The 22,622-nt window shown below is 46.2% G+C and overlaps 2 protein-coding genes across 8 annotated transcripts in view; one reads left to right on the forward strand and one right to left on the reverse strand.

Annotated features, from left to right (window-relative positions):
* The window catches only part of G3BP2 (G3BP stress granule assembly factor 2), a 27,705-nt gene extending 9,164 nt beyond the window's left edge, over positions 1–18,541 (reverse strand). The window contains exons 1-8 of one of the 2 annotated variants that reach the window (XM_072037568.1): positions 18,381–18,541; positions 11,191–11,309; positions 6,919–7,000; positions 5,843–6,016; positions 4,875–4,965; positions 3,978–4,080; positions 1,860–2,040; positions 813–911 (exon numbers count right to left, since the gene is read on the reverse strand). In XM_072037568.1, coding sequence (XP_071893669.1) covers positions 813–911; positions 1,860–2,040; positions 3,978–4,080; positions 4,875–4,965; positions 5,843–6,016; positions 6,919–7,000; positions 11,191–11,285 — 825 coding nt within the window. In that variant the 5' untranslated portion in view covers positions 11,286–11,309; positions 18,381–18,541. Of the gene's footprint in view, positions 1–812; positions 912–1,859; positions 2,041–3,977; positions 4,081–4,874; positions 4,966–5,842; positions 6,017–6,918; positions 7,001–11,190; positions 11,310–18,380 lie in introns of those variants that run through there. The other variant, XM_013093239.5, reaches the window with a different exon arrangement.
* Positions 18,542–19,293: 752 nt separating this feature from the next.
* The window catches only part of USO1 (USO1 vesicle transport factor), a 32,745-nt gene continuing 29,416 nt past the window's right edge, over positions 19,294–22,622 (forward strand). For all 6 annotated transcript variants that reach the window (XM_027457000.3, XM_027457003.3, XM_027457001.3 and 3 more), the window contains exons 1-3: positions 19,294–19,462; positions 19,567–19,653; positions 19,752–19,816. In XM_027457000.3, coding sequence (XP_027312801.1) covers positions 19,397–19,462; positions 19,567–19,653; positions 19,752–19,816 — 218 coding nt within the window. In that variant the 5' untranslated portion in view covers positions 19,294–19,396. The remainder of the gene's footprint in view (positions 19,463–19,566; positions 19,654–19,751; positions 19,817–22,622) is intronic.

Raw genomic sequence — 22,622 nt, forward strand, 5'->3', positions numbered from 1 at the left:
GCAGTAGCTGCAATAACCCAGCTGCTCTACTGAAATGGCAGTCTTTGTAAAAAGGTGGACATGAGGTACTCACAACATCCAGTACTTCTGGAATATGGCATCAGTAGAAAAGATTAAAGCACCTATTTTTTATACTGAGGGGGTTTGGTACGCATAGAGGAGGCTGAATTCAGAATCTCAGGCCATCTCGCACCAGCTTGGCATGAGCTATCACCTGGTCAAACTTTCTGTCCTCTTTGCCCTCCTTCCCCAGTCAGCCTAGGAATGGGAAGACAGCATTGTCCCGGCCAGGAAATGTGAATCCTTCCATTCCTCACACAGTCATAAGTTGGTACAGGGTTCTGTGACAAAGTAATTGTAAATGGATAATGGAGTCCAAAATACTTCTGTAGATGTGACCCTTTCAAGGCAAACTTGCTTGTGCTCAAAAATTGATGTAATCCCTTTTACTGCGGGGGCACTTCTGCCAGAAGAAATTCCCCCTTCCACACATTCTTTAGGAAACTACTGTCACACAGGGGAAGTGGTTTTTTTTCTCTCTCCTCATAAACCAAACCATATCCCAGTAAGATATGTCAAAATATCAGTAGTCATTTCCTGATTCCACATCAGCAGTTTTTAAAATTACCATCACCCGAAGTTACACCAGGTAAGTGTACGTGCCTTCACTTGCAACAAGAAGGTGAGTGCAGTAACATTTAAGACACAATTCATTTGTGCAACGTAAGTCAAACAAATTGATCTGTTAATTTAAAAACTGAAGCAGTTTGCAGAAGTAATGAGACAATCCAAGGTGTTCACAGATGGGTTACCTGTGAGACTGGTGCTTTAACATGGGGTGGAATTCCAGAGGAAGAAACAGTACCACTAGGAGGCAGGTTTTTACTGGTCACTGAAGCCCAAGAGAAAGCCTGCAGGAAATGCAACAAACCTAGGCTACTAATCATGGCAAACCACTGACAATCCTACAGGGAAATTTGTCCGCTGAAAATACACTTTTGGTTCACATCTGACTGTTAAATAACATTTGCGCTAGCATTACAACGAGGATACAGAAGGAAGGATTTGCAGTTGTAGTTGTCTGTGAACTCATCAGCATGTAGCAGTTGTGTACCATACTCGCTACTGCTGCTTGGACGAGCGTGGTTCCCTCAGCATCCCCAGATCACTGCTTTCCATCATGAAACCAAACCTAGGACTGAAAACCCTGCTGCATTAAGCGTCTTCTGCGCAATGGAACAAAGTGAGTGCCAGGAGTTAGAGGTAAAAATGCAAAAGAGAAACAGGATTGGAGAGATACGGGAGACTGATACTGGAGCTGGAAAACAACCTCTCTCCAGCTTTCATCCATTCCTCCCATCTCTGTCAAACTCCCTACGTGTTACCACACCAGACGACGCATGGCATTCATGGTGTTTTTTGGAACAGGCAGCCTGCCTCTAAGGGAGACAGTCAAAGCCCTCGTACTGTTTTTAGACCTATACTATAATTTTCCAAGTGTCCATGCATTGTGTTTTTATTTATTATTTTTTTTTCCCCCTAGGAAGAGCAGTGGTTCCCATTTCCTGAGTTTTTTTTTAAAACCATATCTTAACTCCACATTTAAAAAGTTTGACACATGCATAAAACCACACGCACACTCTGCAAACATTGCATTTACAACAGGTAATGAGCAACATTGAAAAATAACATTCTTTTTTCTGGTGAAATTTCACAAGTTCAAGCTTCAAGCCTAGCTGTTCATACAGCATGACCCTGAAAAGAGATACCAGTCTGGCCACTCGAAAAGACTAAGTTCAACACCAAGACTCCTCGTTTACCACCTGCACCTAGAAGCACAGATATGGCTTGTAACTAACCTTTGGTGGTTCTTGTGGTAATGAAACAGGTTCTACAGGAGGTGGAGAAGGAGATTTCTCTTCTAACTCCTCGAGGGTCTTTTCTTCTGCTTCAGCTTTCAGTTCCTCAGGTTTTGTTTCAGATTCCAATTCTGGCTCAGGTTCGTGAGACGATTCTTCCAGTGCCTCCTCTATCCCATTGCTACAATAATCAAATGCATTTTATGCAGTTTTTCAATTGGTTCACATTTTATGGCTGTTTCTCAGTTATACTATGGTAATGACTGGTTTGAAAATTATTTGGTTTCCAGTTGCGACCATATGGTACCTACATATATGATACTGTGAGAAGTTAAGCTGTACTCCTGTAGCTGCATACTAAATCACGTTTTACTTTTGCTGAAGTGAAGACATTATACTTTTCTCTGCAAAGAATCTGAAAATTACACAGACATATAAGCCCTGAAAGGAATATATACTAAACTCAAGAGCTGCTGCTCCTAAAAAAGGAAAAGCAGCACAATGAGAGACCAACAGAAGATTAAGCTATACACAGAAACGAAGCTGATTTTGGAAGGCTATCAGCAGCTTATTTACAGAAGTGCCATAAAAGTTCATTACAGAAGCAGCTGCAAGTCTTACTTATTGAAATTTACATGCACCTTCTTCTCCACTCTGTGTACATGAAACATAAGGGGCCTGAAGTTATTCACTTCTCTGTTCAGTCACCCCCAGAGTTTACCAAATTCCACATACTTCTGCCTACGCAGCTCCAGCCATGAGTTACCATATGCCTAAATAATGACTATTGCATTTTTAAGCTCTTTCCAATTGGCACAGTAACCCAAGGATAAGACCTGGCATAGCTCTTTAAAGCCTCAAACACTCCCCGCAGAATCTTGAAGAAGCCACTGCCAAAATTTCAGCAGATCCCATTCTCCCATAAGATTTCTCATGAAAAGCACTACATCAGCAGCAGCAAAGTAGCATTACTGCTGATGCACTTAATGGACATCCTCTAATAATTTGATAAACATACTTATTTTTTGAATAAGGAATCCAGTCAGTTCTGCTGGTCTGAAACACATACCTAACTTCTGAAAAAAGCAGTTCAAAACATAACAAAAAATATTTTTCACATAAAAACATAAGGAAACTTCTTTTTTTCTTGTCTTGTTTAGATTTTAAGACACTCAGGACAGAAGCCTATTCTTCCAGTACAACTATACAGCAACTTCTCAAAAATCCATTTTTCCTCTCAGATTTAAGTGCCAGCTAAATTTGAGGACTAATATATCATTAACCACCCTTTTGTTAAGTCATCTGTTTATATAAATTCCATTGTACCACCAACTCACTATTTTAGTTTAATCACAGAATCACAGAATTGTAGGGGTTGGAAGGGACCCCAGCAAGGAGTCTCCAATCACTAAGACTCTCCGCCCTTTTTTGGGGGCACTGGTTTTGATGCAGTGCCCTGCCCAGCCCCGTTCCCTATGCTTGGTACTTCCCCCAACCTTGACATGCTTCTCAGGGTTGCTTTCTGGGTTCTGATTACCATCCAGACCCTCAACCTTTTCATTTTCCTGCCCAAGAGCCTCAAATCTATTACCCAGGGACACTGTGGGGGTTGGTGGCACCGTGGGTGTCAGGGGCAGACACCTCTTTCTGCTTTGAGCCGAGATGAGGGTCCAGCCCCTTTCCTCTTGTGGGCAGTCAAGCCCTCTGTCCTGCAGGTGAGCAGCTGGGTCAGCTACTACCCCATGTAGGGACCTCGGAGAGGGCTGCTGGGCATCAGCAGGGGCAGGTGTACACCTCCTGTCTGTCTCCCTCAGAGACTCCCAGGAGCCCCTCAGGCTGCTGTTTTTTGGTTCAATAGATGAAGACTACATTACATTTTACATGATGAAAACTACACTAAGCACATGCATAAATGTATTTACTACCTTTTCACCTCACATTTGTAACTAGAAGTGAAAACAACCAGTGAACATGAGAACATCCACTACTTCCTCTCTCCATTTGATACCCAATGTTTAAAAAATAACGTTAACATAGCATACATAGATCACAGCACACCAGTTTAAATGCAGTTTTTCCTTAAAAAATCACTGCCACATAATAACATGGACATCTTACGTCACAGGGTGGTTTTCATAGTAAGTGCTGCTTGCATTTTCTTGCACCGGTTCAGGAGATGGTTGTCTTTCCTCCTGCTCCTCCTCCACCTCTTCTTCAGACTCTGACACAAGAGAAAAAATTCCTTGAACACCTCTGCAAGCATATGCAAGTCGCACTTAAAATACAAGCATGTTGAACTAGTAGTAAACAAAGGAACGCTTCATCAACAAAATAAGGCAAGAATTAGCTGCAAGGAGAGATGGAAGACCCTTCTGTTCTTTCAAGAGGCTTTGTTTCTTATTGTTTCCACAAAAAGGAGACACTAACGACATACTGCTGCTAAGAAGTTCTGGGAGGAGGGTTTAAGGATCTTTAAAGCAGCAGATGGTTTTCATATGCTGGCAGTAAAAGAGAAACACTGTATTATTAGCTCTTAAACCACAGTTTTTAAAACTAAGAAGATAAACCTCAAATAGAAGAGCAATGATTTGCCTAAGGTGTTTTGTTCTATTTTGTTCTATTGAGATAATAGAAATTCCAGCTTCAGAATGCACACATACGTACATTCCAGTTGTACTCTCTTGGGCTCAGTGGACAAGGTGGGAAAAAACCCATCCAGAACAATAAAGTCAAGTTCAGCCAACGGATTGAAATGAACTACTCAATGTGATGATGACATAAAAGAGAAAGCTCAGAGTGAAAAGCCAGTTAAATTTTATTCAGAGCACTGTACCTACAAATCTGATTGAGCAGAGAAACCAAGTCTACTGAATGAAATTGAGCTGCAGCAATGTGCTATTACTCACTGTTTCTGTTCTGTACCAAGCCTCGTCTGCCCTAAGCCAGTTTAGTCCCTGAAGGGACTGGATGGATAGAACAGCACAAAATTAACACCACAAGTACAGCTCTTCTCACCTTCATCAAGTTCTCCTTCTGAATCTCCAAATACTTCATCTTCGTACCTGAAGATATCGTTATGTACATAGAACTTGTTTGGAACAGACCCCTGTAAAAGAGCAACAGGCATTTATTTTTTTTGCATATACAATACATTAGCAGTCAGCAACGCCTATGGATGAGAGGTCTAAGCTTTGGGGGTACATGCCAACATTTTGGAATAGGATTATTTCATAATGGCATTTTCCAAGTGACACCTTTTCTTTAAGCTAACGACTGAATGGTAACTTCTGTCCAAATTAAAAACAGTATTTCAAGCAGAAAGTAACACTTTGCTAATTCACAACAGTCATAGGTACTGCCTAAAGGTAAGCCCCTCCATTTCATCAAGTCACCTGTGGAATTTTCTGTACTGCTAAAGCCTTTTAATAAAAAAAGGAATGAAATTCCACAGGGTGACTGTATGCTTAAACTGCTGCACAGAAAAACAATGAAGCAAATCAACAAGGTTCTAAAACATGAAGTGTCACAGAAGTGACTCTTTATCACAACACAGCTCTGCTCTCACTCAGAAGTGAATTTGAGCAGTAACTTGCAAAGCAGTGACATGCTTACATGTGACAGCAAACTTCAATCAAGTATAGAACTACACTGGAGACATGATCTGCAGAGCTGACCAGTATTTTTTCACTTGTAAAAATAGCAGTTGCCAAAAGCAAGCTTCAATTTGTATTTGCATTACTACTACAATACCTCAAATCTAAAAAAGTTCAGAACAGGCCCTATACACTCATTCCTCTACACACACACAATCACAGAATGGTTTGGTGGGCGTTATTTATTATTTATTTATTATTTAATGATCGCCTCTGGGCTAAGCTTTAAAAGCCCGACAGTATCTTCTGTCCTGGTATGGCAGTTTGTGTTCACAGGCCAGTTTTTCATCACTGCTCTTAGAAGTTAAAAACAATCTTGCTGATACTTACTTCTGGAGCAAGTACAAAAGTCTGCATGAACTTCCTCATTGGCTGCCCGTTGTTCGACAGCTCCCCCATAACTTGCACAACCACCCCATCGCTCAGAGTAGCGTGAGCATCCACGTGACGGATCTTGGTGTGGCACTCACTGAACTGTAGTGACATCACTTTCTTGTGTATCTCCTAGAAGTAGACAGTTACATGTTAACTACATTGAGTTCTGTACCTATTGAGAAGCTGTAATGTGTCTGTTAATATCAAAAAGCAGCCCGTTGAAGCGCAAAGGCAAATACAGGAAACCTGAACTATCTTTCACTGTGAAGAATCTACATGAGCTTACGTGATTTTGTGCTTAGAGCGAAAAGAAAAAAAAAAAAGAAAAAGAACAAAGAACCCTCCTTCCTGCCTTCCTCCCCCCCCCAAAAAAAAACAAACAAAACACACCTCTATGCATCTATCAAGTACCCAAACATCACAGCAGTGAGTAACATCTGCACCGTCATGATATTTCTACTGCCAAACCAGGTTCTGCTGCTGAAAAGAGAAGCAACAAAACCTGGTCTGGTCTCAAAGCAACACTGCTCAAAGACGCAGCCACCACACGGACAGATGCTCCTAGGTGGCAAACATTTTGATAAAAAGCTACAGCTACAGCAAAAAGAAATGCTTTTTCTGGACTTAGGTTGTTTCTTCTGAAGTTATCTTCCATTACAAGACACATCCACCCAGAGAAGAATTTTGTAACATACAGATTTCAATTTAATTCCCCAAGATCAAAGTCCTTTCACCTAGAAACCACGTCTAACTGAAACATGATGCACCTAGAGGGCTAGTCTAACAGGTCCTCTTGATTTTGTTTCCCACCCTAAATATCATTTCTGCAGGCCAGATGCAAAGCTGATCAAATGCAACCCACAGTAACAGCATCAACTACCAAGAACATTTAGGCCTCTGAAGAGGAGGCAGTACCAGAATATAATATTGCCCAGGTAAGCAAGTCCAACTAACTGATTACAGAAAATGATTGATGTATACATTAAGCTCTGCACGTTAGTGAGGACTTCAGGACCAGTTTGGATACGCACAGCTTGACCGTACACTGCTTCCTGCGGTTTCCCACTGGCATCCAGTCCTCCATGGACGTAAGAAGAGTTCCTGCCATAAAACCTGCAAGTGAAGAGATGTAATGAAATTCATGCCAATGAAAAAAAAAAAAAAAAAAACAAGAACAAAATCCAACAAGTGTTTTAGCCACAAATTACAGAGCTCAAGGCAGTAGGAATGTCAGGGCAAACAATGATTCAAGATATACCCACCATGTCTCAGGTTCCAAGGCTACAGAAACAAAAAAGATGAACATTCAGAAGTACAGCTTGCCCACTCTGGTCAAGGTGGCTGTTTCAGCTACAGGCTCCCCCAAAACTGAAGTCACCTGCCTGGGTTAGTCACACTCACCCCAACACGTGACCCTGGGGAGGAACCACCTCTCCTCTGGACCCCGGTCCTCTTCAACACTTCTGACAGCACTGAGGGCTTCTGACCTGGCTGCCGCCTATGCAGCTCGACTGACCAGCCACCCCACCTGCCCATCCATCCCATCTCTCCGGTACACACGACTGCAATTTTACACTTCACATTTCTCAGAATCAATGGCCAAAGAGCTCATTACCGAACTCTGAGGCATGAGAGAAGAATAAATTCTTTTAGGCACCATAACTGAATAAATTTTGAGCCTAGAACAGTCTAAGTTCTGTTTTGAATATTTATTGCCAGCTTATAAAGCATGTGACAAATGCTTAACAGCTTCTGTAAAATTACATAAATAGCAAAATAAGGCAAAATAGCAAAAGATAAGGCAAACACATCATGTCACACCTTTCTTATTTAGAAGGAAGCCTTACCATGGCAATGACTGCCAGGAGGTCTCAATTCCTGTACTTCACCTCTCTCTACAGCACACCACTATTACCCACCCCTATACTTTATATATGAAATATCACTTCCTTGAAGTGTTTCCACCAGCCCGTTCTCACCCAGAACAGAAGGGATACAGACTGTTTCTACCTAGCCAAACAAGCCAGCACACAGGCTATGTTAAAATATGGAATTAAACACTTGAACTTGGGCATTTGCCATTTCTTGGTTTATCCCACTAAACCAAGAAACTCCTTCCAATTCTAGTTGCTTGAATATACCCATCCAAGATTTTAACTCCCATGATGTCCTTAGTGTCCAGAAAGAATTCTGGGAAATATTTGACTATTTTCTTTGGTACCAGCTGCATAACCCAATTGCTGAGCGTGCTCTAGCACTTTCCAACAGCAAAGACAAACAAAAGTTCTGTGGCACCAATGGGAAAACATCTACCAACTCTAAATTTCAAAGCAAGCCCTCTGACAGGCAGCACATCCTACCAAGTGCTTTCAGAGGGAGACCAGGAGTTTTAACTTGCTTTTAACGAACTGTTCACACTCTCTGGTAGGCAGAAAACACGAGCAGGATCTGCAAATTAGGAAAAGAGCACCCACTGAGTCCCTAGTTAAATGGAAATATCCATTTTAAGTTAAGAAGCTAGTAAAGCCACACAAATTCATCTGAAGCATGCCAGGCATGGCAACTACACTGACTAAAACCCATTTGGAGGGTGAACCCATCTCTTCATACTCAAAACCTGTGGATAAGCTCTGGATAAAGAATAATGACAGGACTTGGTGCGTTTCTCAAGCTTTTAGTAGGATAAACCAAGCGCATTACCACTTGCTGCCAAACTCCCTTACTCACTGCAAGAATAAATCCTTTTTCTTCTGACATCAAGCTCTGGGAAGCCCTGACTCCAAAACCTTTATGTGGCAGTGAGCAAGTCGTTGTTTAGACTAACAGCAAGAGAAAGATCATAGATAAGATGCTCTCTCAGAAGAGCCCCACTCAGACACAACATACAGCCAAAGAACACAAAGATAAATGACCTCCTTATCCAAGCCTTGCTGGACAGGAGCAGCCACCCATGCAGCCCTGAAAAAGGGACAGCGGTGGCAGAGGTGAAAACTGCCTGGAAGATACTCTCCTCATGCAGCTCAACAAACAGCTAGCTAACAGCTTGTTCACCCAAACCAGATCAAACCTCTAGGACAATCTGTGCAGAGGTATTTAAGAGAAATTTCACAGATGCTGTCCGTGGTGACGCTCGTGTCACCTTTCAAATGAACAGAGGATAGTGCTCGGGCACAGAGTGCCATCTGCACAGGGGAGTTTGTGGGATGGCTGCCACTGCAGATCCCCAACCTCAGCAGGGTCACTCCAGGCAGCAGGTAACCAGCCAGTCACCCGCAGCCCCTCAAATTCAAACGAGAAGAAAAATTCTGTTGAGTTCTTGGTTGACAGCCCGTGATAAAAGGGCTCTATGGACAATTGGAGGCTATGGAATTGCCCGTTCCCACTCAATGTACCAAGCACACAGCACAATTTGGCGAGCTGCATTTCAGAACTTTTAGAGTGCAGCTTGAGACAGAGGGCTGGGAGTACTGCCTACCCTACTGCCTTCTGTAAAGCACTCAAGTCACCCTCAACATGCTACATGTCTCCACAGAAGCATTATTTCCTCACATGTAGCCTTCTGCCAATTTTGTGTCACCCCAAAGTGGAAACATCCCCCATGTTCTGGGAACACCAGCTCCATAATGCTCTCATAGCTCACGTTAATATCAATGGAACAGAATTACTGTTGTAATATGAAGGGGAAGCAGGGGGAAGGCCAGCCTGGAACAGCTGCCTGCTTTTCTCTGAAGCAGCTACGGAAGAAACAAAGCAGCAGTATTTTGCTTTTTAAATCAAAACACACATCTACTCCCCTCCATGTCCAGCCAAGGTTATAATCACTATCATTACAGGTAAACGCTCTTGTGAACAAAATCAAAGATTATTTTCAACACCACGTTTGAGGCATGGGTGATTTACCCAACGTTCAACTGCCACTGAAACAGAAATGTCACAAAAAGGAAAAGGCAACCTCACTGTACAATGGTGAGAGTTCTACCTCTGGTGTTAAGCTGTAAAGCACAGCCTAATCACCCCTTACATACTAATTCTCTGTCCCTTTGGTTATGCAAACACTTTCTGGGAATTGAGGTAAAATGACAGCACACTTCCCAAGAAAGCTGTCCTACCAACTTTGGCTTTCCAAGGTGCTTTTGCAGGCGATTTGGGGACATCACCGAGAAAAGACATGTGTAAGGAACACAGTCCTCTCTAAGAGCAAGCAGCAAGTTCATGTATCAGGTATCGATGAGTGACACGGACATGTCTGTCCAGGTGTTGATCTGATCCAACCATTTTGTTGAAATTTCAGGAACAGAGAAAAAAAATCTGCCATTACTGACAATGCTGCTTATGATTTCTGTAAGACTTGGCAACGCAGATAAGGAAAGCCCAACATCCACTGCTTGGACAATCCCACACCTTAAAATCTGAATTCAAACACAGAACAAACATGGTTCTACAGCACTTCAGTCACTTAAGACAAAATCAGTTCATTTTCCCCACCTCAAAGCTACAGGTGAAAAGCAACATCATTCAAAAGACTGAAATATTAAGCTAGCTGTCAGGGAGCTCCAGCTTGTTCTCAAACAGCTCAATTTTTCACCATCAACCTTATGTCAAGTTCTGAGACAAGAGCAATCCAAGCAGTGATTGCTTAAAGAGAAAAAAAAAAAAGGAACAAAACCCAACACAACCAACATCTGCAACACTACTTTCAATGTTATTTCTTACAAGTCAGCGCTGCTCTAAGTCCAAATGTGGAAATGCAAAGTCTTACATGACAAACTGCATGTAGCCAATGAAAAATGTCGTAAGAAAAAATAGGAAGGATCACATCCAGGGTACCACTTAAACAGTGGACACAGGTAAATAAAACTACTGAACTGGTCACCTACCTTGTCCGGGCCCTGACTTTTATATCTCCAATCAGTATCTGGATAAAATCTCCCCAGAGGCAATATAAAATATACAGTATCCTGAAATTATTATTGTGCTCATCTTAGGTGATGCACGCAAGTGCCCCCTCTGCCACGCTCCTTCCTTTTCTATCTTCTTATAAAACTATTTCTGCAATATGTCCACATTACCATAACATCAGTTAAGAAATAGCTCTCCCTTTCATGAGGGAAATACCTTGTAAACATGGGCCACATTTGGTTCTAGAGCCTGAAGAGTTTTTTTAAGATGAATTATTTTCCAAAAGCCCAGAGGTTAGCCAGGTCAGTTTCCTGCCACACTCAGAAATTCTGAGTATCTCATTTCTGATGAAGAGTACGCACTTTTGTTCCAAAAGATGAGGTACTTCAGCGTGAGAGCATTACCTGTGCAAGAAGTCAGGAGCTTTATTTAGAAGAGTGTAGTACTGTCTCACGAACTCCCGCCCTACGAGCAGGGGACTTGGCTTCTCCATCACCATTTCTTTGGTACACAGTGTCGAATGCTGTAATTAAAAATATTTGTGTTAGTTTGAAAAGAAGGCTGTGTATCACATCTTCCTCATAAAAGGATGAGCATAATAAAATTAGAAGTGAAACAACTATATGAACGGGAACTTAATTCAGGAACTTAACTCACCCTGACCTCCCTTTGAATAAAAAGATGTCTGTCAGTTCACATCCTATTTTGACTAAGAGGGAACAGCACAAACACATCAATTCTTGCTAAGTCCCTTTTAAAACAAGCACTTCCCACCCCTTGCCCCAAAACGATACTTTTAAGTGTCTAGCAGTATTTATTTAACATTTTGGCAATAAACTGAAGACAAACTAAAAATCTAACACCAAGAGCACTACAAAATGAACATGAACACATTTTCTTAAGTCAGCCAGTAACATTTCTTTATCTCAAAGCAGATCTGCTTCAAAAAGCTCCTGACACATACGTAGTACAAAGAAGGTAGCACTGATACTGTGAATTTGGAATGAAGTTGTGAATCCACAGGCTGGATTGACACTCCATGAAGACTGGGAAGAGAAACCAATACGTCCCAGAGATGACCAAAGCCTTAGGTTCCATGTGTCCAGGCTAGCTGCATTTCATATTTGCTACAGAAAAAATAAGTTAGGTTGGAAAGGACGTCTCGAGGTCACCTGCTTCAACCCCCTGAGCACAGAACAACCTTTTTGTATCACCTTGCCTGTTCAAACAAGTTCTGCACAAGTATTTACATGTTTGCAATATGCAACTTCTGCTCACAATTTGGACAAGCTGGCCGTTATTTTAACATGGTCCACCTGGGAGAAGCACAGCTCCACATCCTCCCAGCAAGTAGCTGAAAGCAGCAGTCATGTATCAGCCCAGTCTCTGTTCCCCAGCACTCTGAGTCTCCTCTCTCCAGGTGCTCCAGCCCCAGCAGCCCTGGTGGTCCTAGGCCAGCCCCATTCTGACCCATCGGCTCCTTTCCTGTCCTGGATGAGTCTGGATGTTGCGAGGGGCAACTGGAAAGGACAAATCACCTCTGCTCACCCTGCCCGTAATGCCATCGCCCTTCATCACCGCAAGATTAGCGCGCTGACTCAAGCTCAGCTCTTCTGCCAGGACACCAAAATCCATTTCTATAAAGCTGCTTCTTAACCAGTCATCTCCCAGCTTTGACTTGTCCCTGGAGTTTTTCCATCCGCATTTAGGACTCGGTCATTTCCCTTCACTGAACTTCCTGACGCTACTGTCAGCCACCTTCCCCAGCCTATCCCTCCAAAAATTTGCTGTGGAGCACTGCAGCTTATCATCCACATCACCAGCAAGGTGCTGAACAGCCCCAGCGTTGCCCCTGGAGAAACATTTGGTACTGTGCTGGACTTTGTACCACTGAGCACAACCTTCAGACGCTGACAGTGCGGTCAGTTCTTACCCATGGGCTCACATTAGGGTGCCTCAAGTCCCCCATGAGATCGCCCCAGCTGCTGAAGGAAAGCTTTGCCTACTTTCTCTTTCAGAAAGAAAACCTGCAGGCAGGACAGCAGGCAAAAATGACCAAGCGACCAAATTTTTGAACTTGGAGATAATCCTAAAATGAGATTTCTGCTTTGTTATCAAAATAACCTAAGCCCAAGGGACAATACAAAGGATTGCTCCCAGTCACAGCTGGCCAGGACAAAATGCACATGGGGAAATTTGCAAGTTCACTTCAGCTCAGAAGAGCCTGGAATTAAAGGTAACATACATGGGAACGCCACCACAAACACACCATATCCTCCATCAGTAGGGAACTGATGAAAAACAACAACAAAACAAACAAACAAAAACAAAATAAAAACTATACTTAGCTCAAGAAGTTTACTTGTAATGGACTGTCAAAACAACCTCAAGCTGTCCAGCAGAGCCACAAGGCAACACCAAGATCCATTACCAAATGCCGTTTGGCAGGAATCACACCCAAAGGAGCAGCCTCACAAATGTGCAGGCAAGGCAGTAGGCAAAGCCTGAAATACAAATTTCAAACCAGGAGAAAAGGAAGCAGAAAACTTATTTAGGCTTATCCAAAATCTCAGTTATAACCTTCCAAGACTCTGGAGCACAGCATTAGCCGAGACTCGTAGCGACCCCGGTCGGAAGCCATTTTGATCATCAGGTTTAAAAAACATCGGCCCAAATGCTATCGGACGCCAACAGCTTGAGCCTTGCCCATGTCCAGGACTGGATCCTCCAAATAAACAAAATCTGAACAGCTCGAGGATCTTCCTGACCTGACTCATCCTACAGCAACGGCACACATGCGGGAATCTTATTGAGAAACCAACCTTAAAAGAGCGATTTCTGTACGTACACAAGTTTTGCTGCTGCCCTGACCCCCAGCAGGTGATGAACACGTAACAATGATCACCACAAGCATTTGTCAGAGTCCACAAGGACAGAGCTTTGAAACTTTTCCCTTTTTTAAAGCAGAACCTGCTAAAAAGCAGATCACAGGCAGCACACATTCTTATGAATATAGCATTAAGCAAAGTACGTATGTTAACAAATTGCTGGCATACCACAAGGAACACTGAAAATGCCTCTGGGTACAAAACATAATAATCTGTGACAAGTCATTACACGACATCAGATCACACTAGATCTTTTCTTCATTGGAAGCTGTGCTATTTCAGGAAAGGCCGCCGAAACCTTTCAGAAGATCTGAGAAAGGCAAATATGCAATGATCACACCGAGCCAATTCTTCCCTGACAACCTGGGGGAGAACTGGGTCTACATCCCAAACAAGATGGGTGCAGTCCCCCCCTGTCCATGGTTCAAGTGACAGCATGACTAGTTTATATCACAGGATGCTGGTATTTTACAGGATGTCTCAGTACAACTCTTCAGCTGTCTCGGTGTTACTTGTGTTATTTCCTGCAGCACCTCTCAGACCAAACTGCCAAAGGCTTTACGAAGCATTCAGGTCTCCAAGTCATGATAAGGCAGTAAAATAAAAATGCAGGTACTGCTTGCTTTCCATTTTTTCAAAAGATTTCAGTCTCCACATGTCCCAATTAGTACTATGCCTCCTCAAAGCCCAAGTCTAAGCAGGCCTGAGGGTTTTAGAGTGAATGCCCAAGGGAAACTGAAGCCAAAACTTAACTTGCCAAATTTCCAACAATAGCTAAATTGCCAGCGAAGGCAATTGCTGATCCGTACCAACAATTTAAACAGTTAAAAATGGTTGAAAACTGTTTAAATAACTTAAAACCCATTGTTATCTCCATGTTTTGCTGGGCACTGATGGAAGGCCCACAGATATGCACTGTATAAAAGCTCTTTTTCCAGTTTTCATGTATGTATGTACTTGCGAGTTGAGGAATGACATCTAAGAAGCAATCTGAGCGTTTTTCTCACTCGAATAAAATGAACAACATTTTTAGATTAGCCCAAGCTGTCTTTGGGAAAGCGTCTTAATGAGAACTTAGCGCTCGAGGCACTAGAGAATGTACTAGCCAAAAAGAAAACACTGAAACAGTGTTGGCAACACCAGGAATTACAAAAATTTGTCTGCTGGTTTCTTGACAGCACAACTGTTGTGCTAAAGGACCCCTTTCCATGCCATAAACTGAGGAAAGGCATGAGCTACCCAGATGAAGTCGCATGAACGCTCGTGCAATCGCTGCTCGTCTGCAGACAGGACCAGACAGGCTCGGCACCGTTACCTCAAACAACCAAGCCCTATCTTGAAAAACTCCTGTTATGTCCGTGCTCTCTTTGCAAGAAAACAAAAGCAAACAGAGAGTTACCACAGAGACGAACTGTTATTTGCACGTGAAGATAAGCAAATGAACCAAAACAGAAAGGAGGTTTTCTTTTGAAAAGCAACTGCAGGATAACGCTGAAATGACCAGCAATGTTAGGGTAACTTTGTGACAGCACCAAAGCTACATTTGGTTAATTTCAGGTACCAAATTATTACAGACTTGGGACAGCTCTGCAAAAAAGTATCTTTTGATGGCCTAGGATAGCAAATGTCAGCCATGACAACCAAAGGGAGTTAGCCTTTGCAACTAGATGAAAGTGTTCAGAGATAAAAGATGGAGACATAGCTGACACTGGGACTATTGTGCTCAAACACCCGGGTATCTACTGCTGCAATAATTTCTTCAATGCACACTGAATTAATAGTGTGCAAATTCATTCAGCCTGCAATCTTCTTTAGACACAAAACTTGCCTTTATTAAACTGTGTTTGTTAACCCTTCCTGCGGGGGTGAGTGGTAGAAATGAACAGACCTACCACTCACTCACCAGTCGGTGCAGGAAGGCAGCAGCGATTGCTTCTCAAATACTGAAGGCCACCAAGTGCTGGGTAGTCAAAATGTCCACCAGCATGCATCTTGCTCACGTGAGATCTCTCACATTAGTGAAACCTTTTTTTTTCCCCAAAATAAATGCAAGTTTTCTGTTATTCCCTTAGAGGAATTATTGAATTTATTTTTTATGTTTTGGTTTATTAACATGGAAGTCTCATCCTCCAAACTCTGACTACAGCAGTTCTTCCATGACTACAGGCACCTGGCTACCAAGCTACAGTTTCACACCAACCTGCCACAGCATGGTTTGTTCTTAAATCCAGGCTCCTGCAGCTCGTGTCAAGGCCAAATACTGCCTTACAAAGGTGTGCTTTCTACTGGGATCCACGTGAGATCCTACTACTGTAACACGTTGAATCGGGCTCCAGAAGCAAACTGCAGCTCACAGTCCAAGCTGGGGCATCTGCAATAAAAGCCCTGTGAGGCTAATAGGTATTCTGGGCTCGATGGAAACAAGCAGCAACTACACCGAAAAAAATACTGAAAGAGCAAGTGAAAGTCCCCAGCAACCCAGTTCATTACTGAAACCACCTTCTTTTGTTCGTGCTCTGCAAGGTAAGTGCTCAGATCATCCTCTGTCTGCAAGCGAGGGCCAGCAAACCCGCGTAATCTCAGAGAATCACATTACTTTATGATCTCCTTTACCTAATCCAATCCCATCTGAATTGGCCGAGCCCCAAGGCACAACATGCAGTTCTTTCCAATCAAGCTGTTCTGTGGTAGTGTTTTTTATTATTTTTTTTTCCTTGAGAAGAGCTTAGCAGCCCCATGTACTTTAGGTATGTGAGTACCACAGCGGACCAGCACCTGGGCAGCTGAGCTGTGTCCTCCAGGAGCTGACACCCACCTGCACAACAGCCCCAGGAATCGCAGGCAGCGGCACCACCTTTGTGGGGAAACCACGCCATGTCTCCCTGGGTGCTGCCATCCAGTGCCAGGTTTGGTGCCTTTTTTCTGGGCTCTCTGCAGATACACCAATTAGTCTGACACGTTAGTCCTTTCACGTGCTCCCTAAATTGCAAAGCACTTCTTCGTTTGTCAAACACTCTCAAAAGAAATGACATCCAGTGTCACAACTGCTACAATGAGAAGGAAAAATCAAATCCAACACTGCGTGTTAAGATGCTGTTTCCTCAGCATGTTTTCAGCACTGTAAGATACTCTTTAAGTGTGGCTGTAGATGCATAATTTGAAACCTCAGTTCCATGCAGAAAAACATTTTATCCATAAGGACACCAGCAGATAAGTAGATTGAATGGTCGGCTCATTCCGTTTTCTCTCCAGTTTAAGCTTCACTATCACAGAAGATTTTATTCTGCTAATGAAAAATTCATATGATACAGATCATACTTCTCCACAGCGAGCCAAAATCTGCCAATTACAATATTATAAGAACATTTCAAATGGTAAACAGGGATTACGTCTCTTGAACCCAAGCTACCAGAGTCCAGAACAAGTTTGGGAGCAGGATGTTCCCGCAGGAATGAGAAAGCTTTCCTGATGCAGGTATGGCCCTGCAGGCATACTTACACACAATGCGTTGGTAATGACAAATGAACTTCTAAAACAATGCCGGTTTGTCAGCAATAACACCTTCTCAGGTAAGAAGGCAAGCTGACAAAGCCATACCCAGTCAGAGCGCTGTGATAATGCAGCTGTCCTCCTGTTAGGGACTCACGTGTACATCAGAGAGCTTGCTCCATGTTACTTCACTCGACGACCGCCACACAGCACCGAGTAGGGCAGCGTGGCCTACACTGCAGCGAAACCATCCCATTAAGTTGGTCACTGATCTCCTTCTGCTACGGCTCCCTAATTAAAGCTACCCATAAGAGAAATGAGAAAACCCTGAGATAGATGTGCTTTACGTTAGAAAGAAAAGCTTATTAAGGGAAATCATCTTTCCCCTTGTACTCCTCCATCAGATCACAGGTCAAAGAACACCGAGCTGGCTTTAAGTGCACCAGTTACACGTAAGTAGCCTACCTGCACAAGAATTGATTTACGAACAAAATAATGGACTCAATTTCTCAACGGATCAAAAATACCTTTGACGTCTTCACGCTTCTTTCTGCAACCCAGCAGAATGCTTGCACACTGAACTTGCAGCACCTACAAGGCACAGAGGGCTCAGGAACTGCCAAAGCCACAGAGGAGACCGCAATCAGGAACGCTACAAAATGAAGCCAATCTTCCTGCTTGGAAGCGAGCCATCATCTCATCTTCCCTCACCCTCTGCTGTGTCAGTTCTTTCACGCAGCGCCGCTGGGCACAAAGCTCCGGGCCCCAGGGAGCTAAAAGCTTGGCCGGGGGGCTGCTCCTGTGCCCCCAGGCTGGAGCTGCAGTGACCTTTACCGGGCTGCTCGGAGGAGCAGCAGCGAAACGAGAGGGGCTGGGAGCAGCCCCTGTGTGCGGGCAGCCAGGCCTCCTGCCCAGCCCCAGCCCCAGCCCCGTTAGGGGTACCGGGCAGAGCAGCGCAGAGCACGCCCAGGCCCGGCTCCGGGCGGCGTTTCCGTACCGATGTCTCCCCGCAGACCTCGGGGGGCCGCGCACGGAGGCCCCGGTGCCTCAGCGGCCCCCTCAGGGCTCCCCTCAGGGCTCCCCCGCCGAGCTGAGGGCGCGCAGCCCCCTCCCCGTCCCCCTCCGCCGCTCCCCCTCTCCCCTCTCCCCTCAGCGCCGCGACCGTTACAACCGTTACCCCCCCCCTCCCTCCCTCACCCCGTAACGGCCGCGCTCACCCGCGGGCAGGGGCTCGGCGCTGGGGGCGGGCTGCGGGTCCCGCCCGGGGCCTGCTGGGCGCTGACGGGAGCGGGGCGACGGCGGCGGCGGCGGCGGCGGCGGCACGGCCGGGCGGGGGGGGGGAGGGGAGGGGCCGGGCCGGGCGGGGCAGGCCGGGGCTCCCGTGCGCGCGGGCCTGGGCGCTGCGCGCGTGCGTCACCGGAGGGGAGGGGGCGGCCGCGCGTGCGCCGGGCGGCACGGCCCCGCCAATCCCCGGCGGTGACGTATTGGGAGGGGGGGGGAGCGGCCGTTGGCGGCGCGAGGGCGGCCGTTGGCGACCGTTGGGGCTCGGTGCGCTGCGCTCCCCTCAGAGCCCCCCGGGCTGTGGGGCTGCAGCCCCCGTGCCCCCCGCGGCGCTGCCTTGAGGCGGAGTGTGAGGGGGAATGTTTGGGATAACAGCGCCCCTCGGCCCGCTGGGCTTATACGGGGGGCAGGGGCGCTGCTGAACCTCTGCGGCACCCAGAAGGGTTGCAGTTAGGGACACTGCTGGCGTTATCATTTCTCTTTTTTTTTTTTTTTTTGTTATAAACCTCTACTTAGGGACACTTCTCGTGTTCTTATCGTTTCTCTCCCTTTTCAACCTCTTTCCTCGCTAATAGGCAACCAGCTGACCCAGCACCCCAGAAATTAAAAAAAAAAAGTCAGAAATTAAAAAAAAAAAAAACAAGTCAGAAATCCGCCAAGTTCCCGGCTGGCAGCGAGCCGCCCCCAGCCCCGTGCTGCCGCCCCCCCGGGGCCGCCCCGCTGCCCCCCGACCCCGCGCACGGCCCCGCAGCGCCGTCCCCGAGGGGGCGGGGCTCAGACAGACCCCGCCCAGCACCGTCGAGGCCCCGCCCCCCGGCGGCCACGTCGGCGCCACGTCGCGGCGCAGGCGCGGCGGCCGCTTCCGTGGCGGGGGCGGCGGCGGGGCCGGGGCCGGGGCCGGGAGCAGCGGGGCCGGGAGCGGGGCCGGGGCCGTTCCGGTGGCGGCGGGGCCATGAATTTCCTCCGGGGCGTCATGGGCGGCCCCAGCGCCGGGCCGCAGCCGTCGGGCGCCGAGACGGTGAGGCGGGGGGGCGGGGGGGCCGGGGCGCGGTGGTACCGGTACCGGTACCGTGATGGTGCTGTGCCGGTTCCCGTGACTCTTCCCCTCGCTGCCTTCCTTAGATCCAGAAGCTGTGTGACCGGGTGGCCTCCTCCACGCTGCTGGACGACCGGCGGGACGCCGTGCGCGCCCTCAAGTCGCTGTCCAAGGCGAGTGGCGGCGGGGCCGGGCGGGCCGGGCCGGGCACGGGGCACGGGGCGGGGGCCGGGGCTGGCTGACGGCTCCTTGTGTCCCTTGTGTCCCGCAGAAATACCGCCTCGAGGTCGGCATCCAGGCCATGGAGCACCTGGTTCGTGTCCTGCAGACCGATCGGTAAGCGCCAGGCCTGCCCGGCGGGGCTTTGGGGCTGCCCGGGTGGGGTGGGCAAGGTGGGGCTGGCTGTAGGGCCGGCGGTCACAGCTGGAGGGCTGCGAGGGGACAGCGCTGCAGCAGCTCGCACGGAGAGGGCATGGAGGCTTCTTCTCCGGCAGTACTTACAACCCAGCTGGAGGCCATCCCGCAGCGTGGTCTGTAGGCGATGCCACTGGCTTGGACTGGATAGTGCTCAGAGGTCCCTTCTGCGTAAGGTGCATCTTCGTGCTTCCAAGTGTCCCGTTGCTGCAACAGGTGGCATTAGGGAAGGGTGAATCCAAAGCTGTGGTATTAATTAAAAAGCTTTTGAAGCAACTCCAATCAACCTGATATTGGACAAAAGGTGATGTGGGTAGAATTAAGAGTAAATTAACAAAGCAGATGTGGTTCTTGGACTTGCGTATGTTGTTAAATGAATGGGTAGAATAGTTTTGTCACTGGGAATATTACTTGTAGGGTTTGACTAGGAGGTGTGGATCCCCTCATGTTGAATGAGTGCTCTTACAATGCTCGTCTTGGTGCTTTGGAAGGGTTTATGCAATGTACAACTTGGTTATCTTGGCTGTGTTTTCCTTCTGCAGTTGCTTGCACTGATAGCAGTCGTGTGTCGCAACTTCAAAGCTGTTGGCAGGGCTCTGATTAACACTCAAACCCTGCATGCTCCTGGCTCTTAGATAGGTGTATTGTAACAAGCTTTCAGTATGAGATTGAATGTCAAACTTGTTTTTTTTTAAAAAAGGATATATCTGAAGGGATATGTGGGATACATGCATGCCCACACACCAGAAACAGCAGTGTCTTCTGATGTCAAGAATTAAGCAGTGGTTCAGGGTCTAGAAGGAGGCCTCAGGGATCTAAGTGACTGTGGCATCTTGCTTTGCTGAAGTATACAGGACAAGAAAGCCATTCATGTTCACCTGAAGGCTGCTGGTGGCCCTGCTTACCAGGCAGGCTGTGAAGGTTTGGGGCTGCTGTCTAAACAAGTCCATGCTAGAGTTAAAATTGTACGTGTGGGCTGCGTGCAGCTTAAATGGTGGAAACAGGACAAGGGAGGTAGCAGGAGCAACAGTCACCCCAAGGGGAAGCCCTTAAAAAAATGAGGTCAAGGAGCCTGGTTCATCCACTTATCTGCTGTTCAGGCCAGATTTGAACTTGGAGAGGGGGGGCGGGGCTCCACTGATCTCCTTTTCTTTGAGATGCTAAAAGAGAACTTGGCTGGGCATCAACCTGGAGCTTTTCTGAGCTTTTTTCACCTCCACTTGCCCCTTCAGAATTCGTGTGTACTGGAGCTCTGTTCAGGGGTGTTGCGTGACTCAGCAGCTCAAAAAACAGGAGGTACATCTTTGTGTCTTGGGTCTTTAGATGAGAAATACGGGCTTCCACAAAAAGTTCCTAGATTAATTTCCTATGGGATGATGTTAGTTTTAGGATGATGGCTTGTTTTAGAGCCGTGGCTATGGGCTGTGTGTGCTTAGGTGGTGGGAGCACACTGTTTGGTAGCGGTGAGAGCAGAGGCTTTGGGGGCTCTTGCTGTGGGAGTACAAGTGGCTGCCAGCTGATCTGCACGGAGGGTTGAGAAATGAGTCGCAGGCTCAGCTGTCGGGGTGGTGTCTTGTGGGGGACAGCTGGCGTGCTGTCATCCCCATGTGAGGGGCCACCCCTGCGTGTCATCTGTGATGGACTGCTGCAGTGCCCACTCGAACTGCCCTGAAGCTTTCTGCAGAAGTGAAAAATGCCCCTTTCTTTCTCCTGGCCTCCTTAGTTATTTTTTCTTTTTGGATTGCAGCTGTTTAAGATTATTTAAGAAGCAAGCCAACTTTTCAGAAAACAGAAGTGTGTGATTGACTCAAACTGCCCTCTCACATGGCACTGCGTTGATGTAACTCACTCGCACGTGCTGCTCCTGTACCTTGACTGGCTGTGGTGAAGTTCAAGTTCACAGAAGGTCTAGAAATATGATTAGTAATATGAAAGGAGCAGGGAAAACAGTATGCTGAATCTTCTCTTCCTTTCTTTTTTCCTCTGTTGCGTAGCTTTAGAAGGGTATGCTTTTTTGGTGATCATTAGGTTGCCCTGAAGATGATGGGTGAGGGAGCTCCGGAGGTGCAGGTTATTTGCTGGGAAGCTGCTGATGGCTGTTGCCTCACTGCCAGGAGATGTTGCTGATCGGGTGGTTGTCTCAGATGTGTGCCTGCAGCTGTTTTGTTTTTCTTGCATCAAAATATGATCCTAGCCCATAGGATTTTCCTCTTAGTTTTTAGTTGAGTAGAAGTGGGTCTTGCTTGAGTTTTGTCAGCTGAGGCTCCTTTTTGTTTAATTTTCTCTGGTCTTTTTTGCAGGGGTGGGGTGTTTGGGTGGAAGGAATTTGGGGGAAGGAGCCAGCAACAGGCAGGGGTCACTGAAACAGCAGAGTCTGCCTTGCTAGTGTGCATAACAGCAGCATGGAAAAGCTGAAGCAGCTTTCTGATAAGAAATTATTTTTTCCTAATGCAAACAAGTTTGCTGTGAAATTGTGATCTAATGGAAAAGTTGTTTGGATTAAAGGCCTTTTCAGTCAAGTATGGCAGCACAACAGTTAATTGTTATTTCTGTAGAGCTGGAGTAAAAGCAGGAACATCTTTTATCTCCAGTGCATTTCTTGGTTGTGGTGGATCAATTGCTCCTTCCCCTGGAACGTGATGTGATATGCACATGGACTGCACCAGCTATGTAGCAGTTTTTCTTTGATTTTCTGCCTGATCTCTGTGCTGCTCATTGCCTTGTCAAT

The sequence above is a fragment of the Anas platyrhynchos genome, chromosome 4 (assembly GCF_047663525.1).
Source record: "Anas platyrhynchos isolate ZD024472 breed Pekin duck chromosome 4, IASCAAS_PekinDuck_T2T, whole genome shotgun sequence".
Taxonomy (NCBI): domain Eukaryota; kingdom Metazoa; phylum Chordata; class Aves; order Anseriformes; family Anatidae; genus Anas; species Anas platyrhynchos.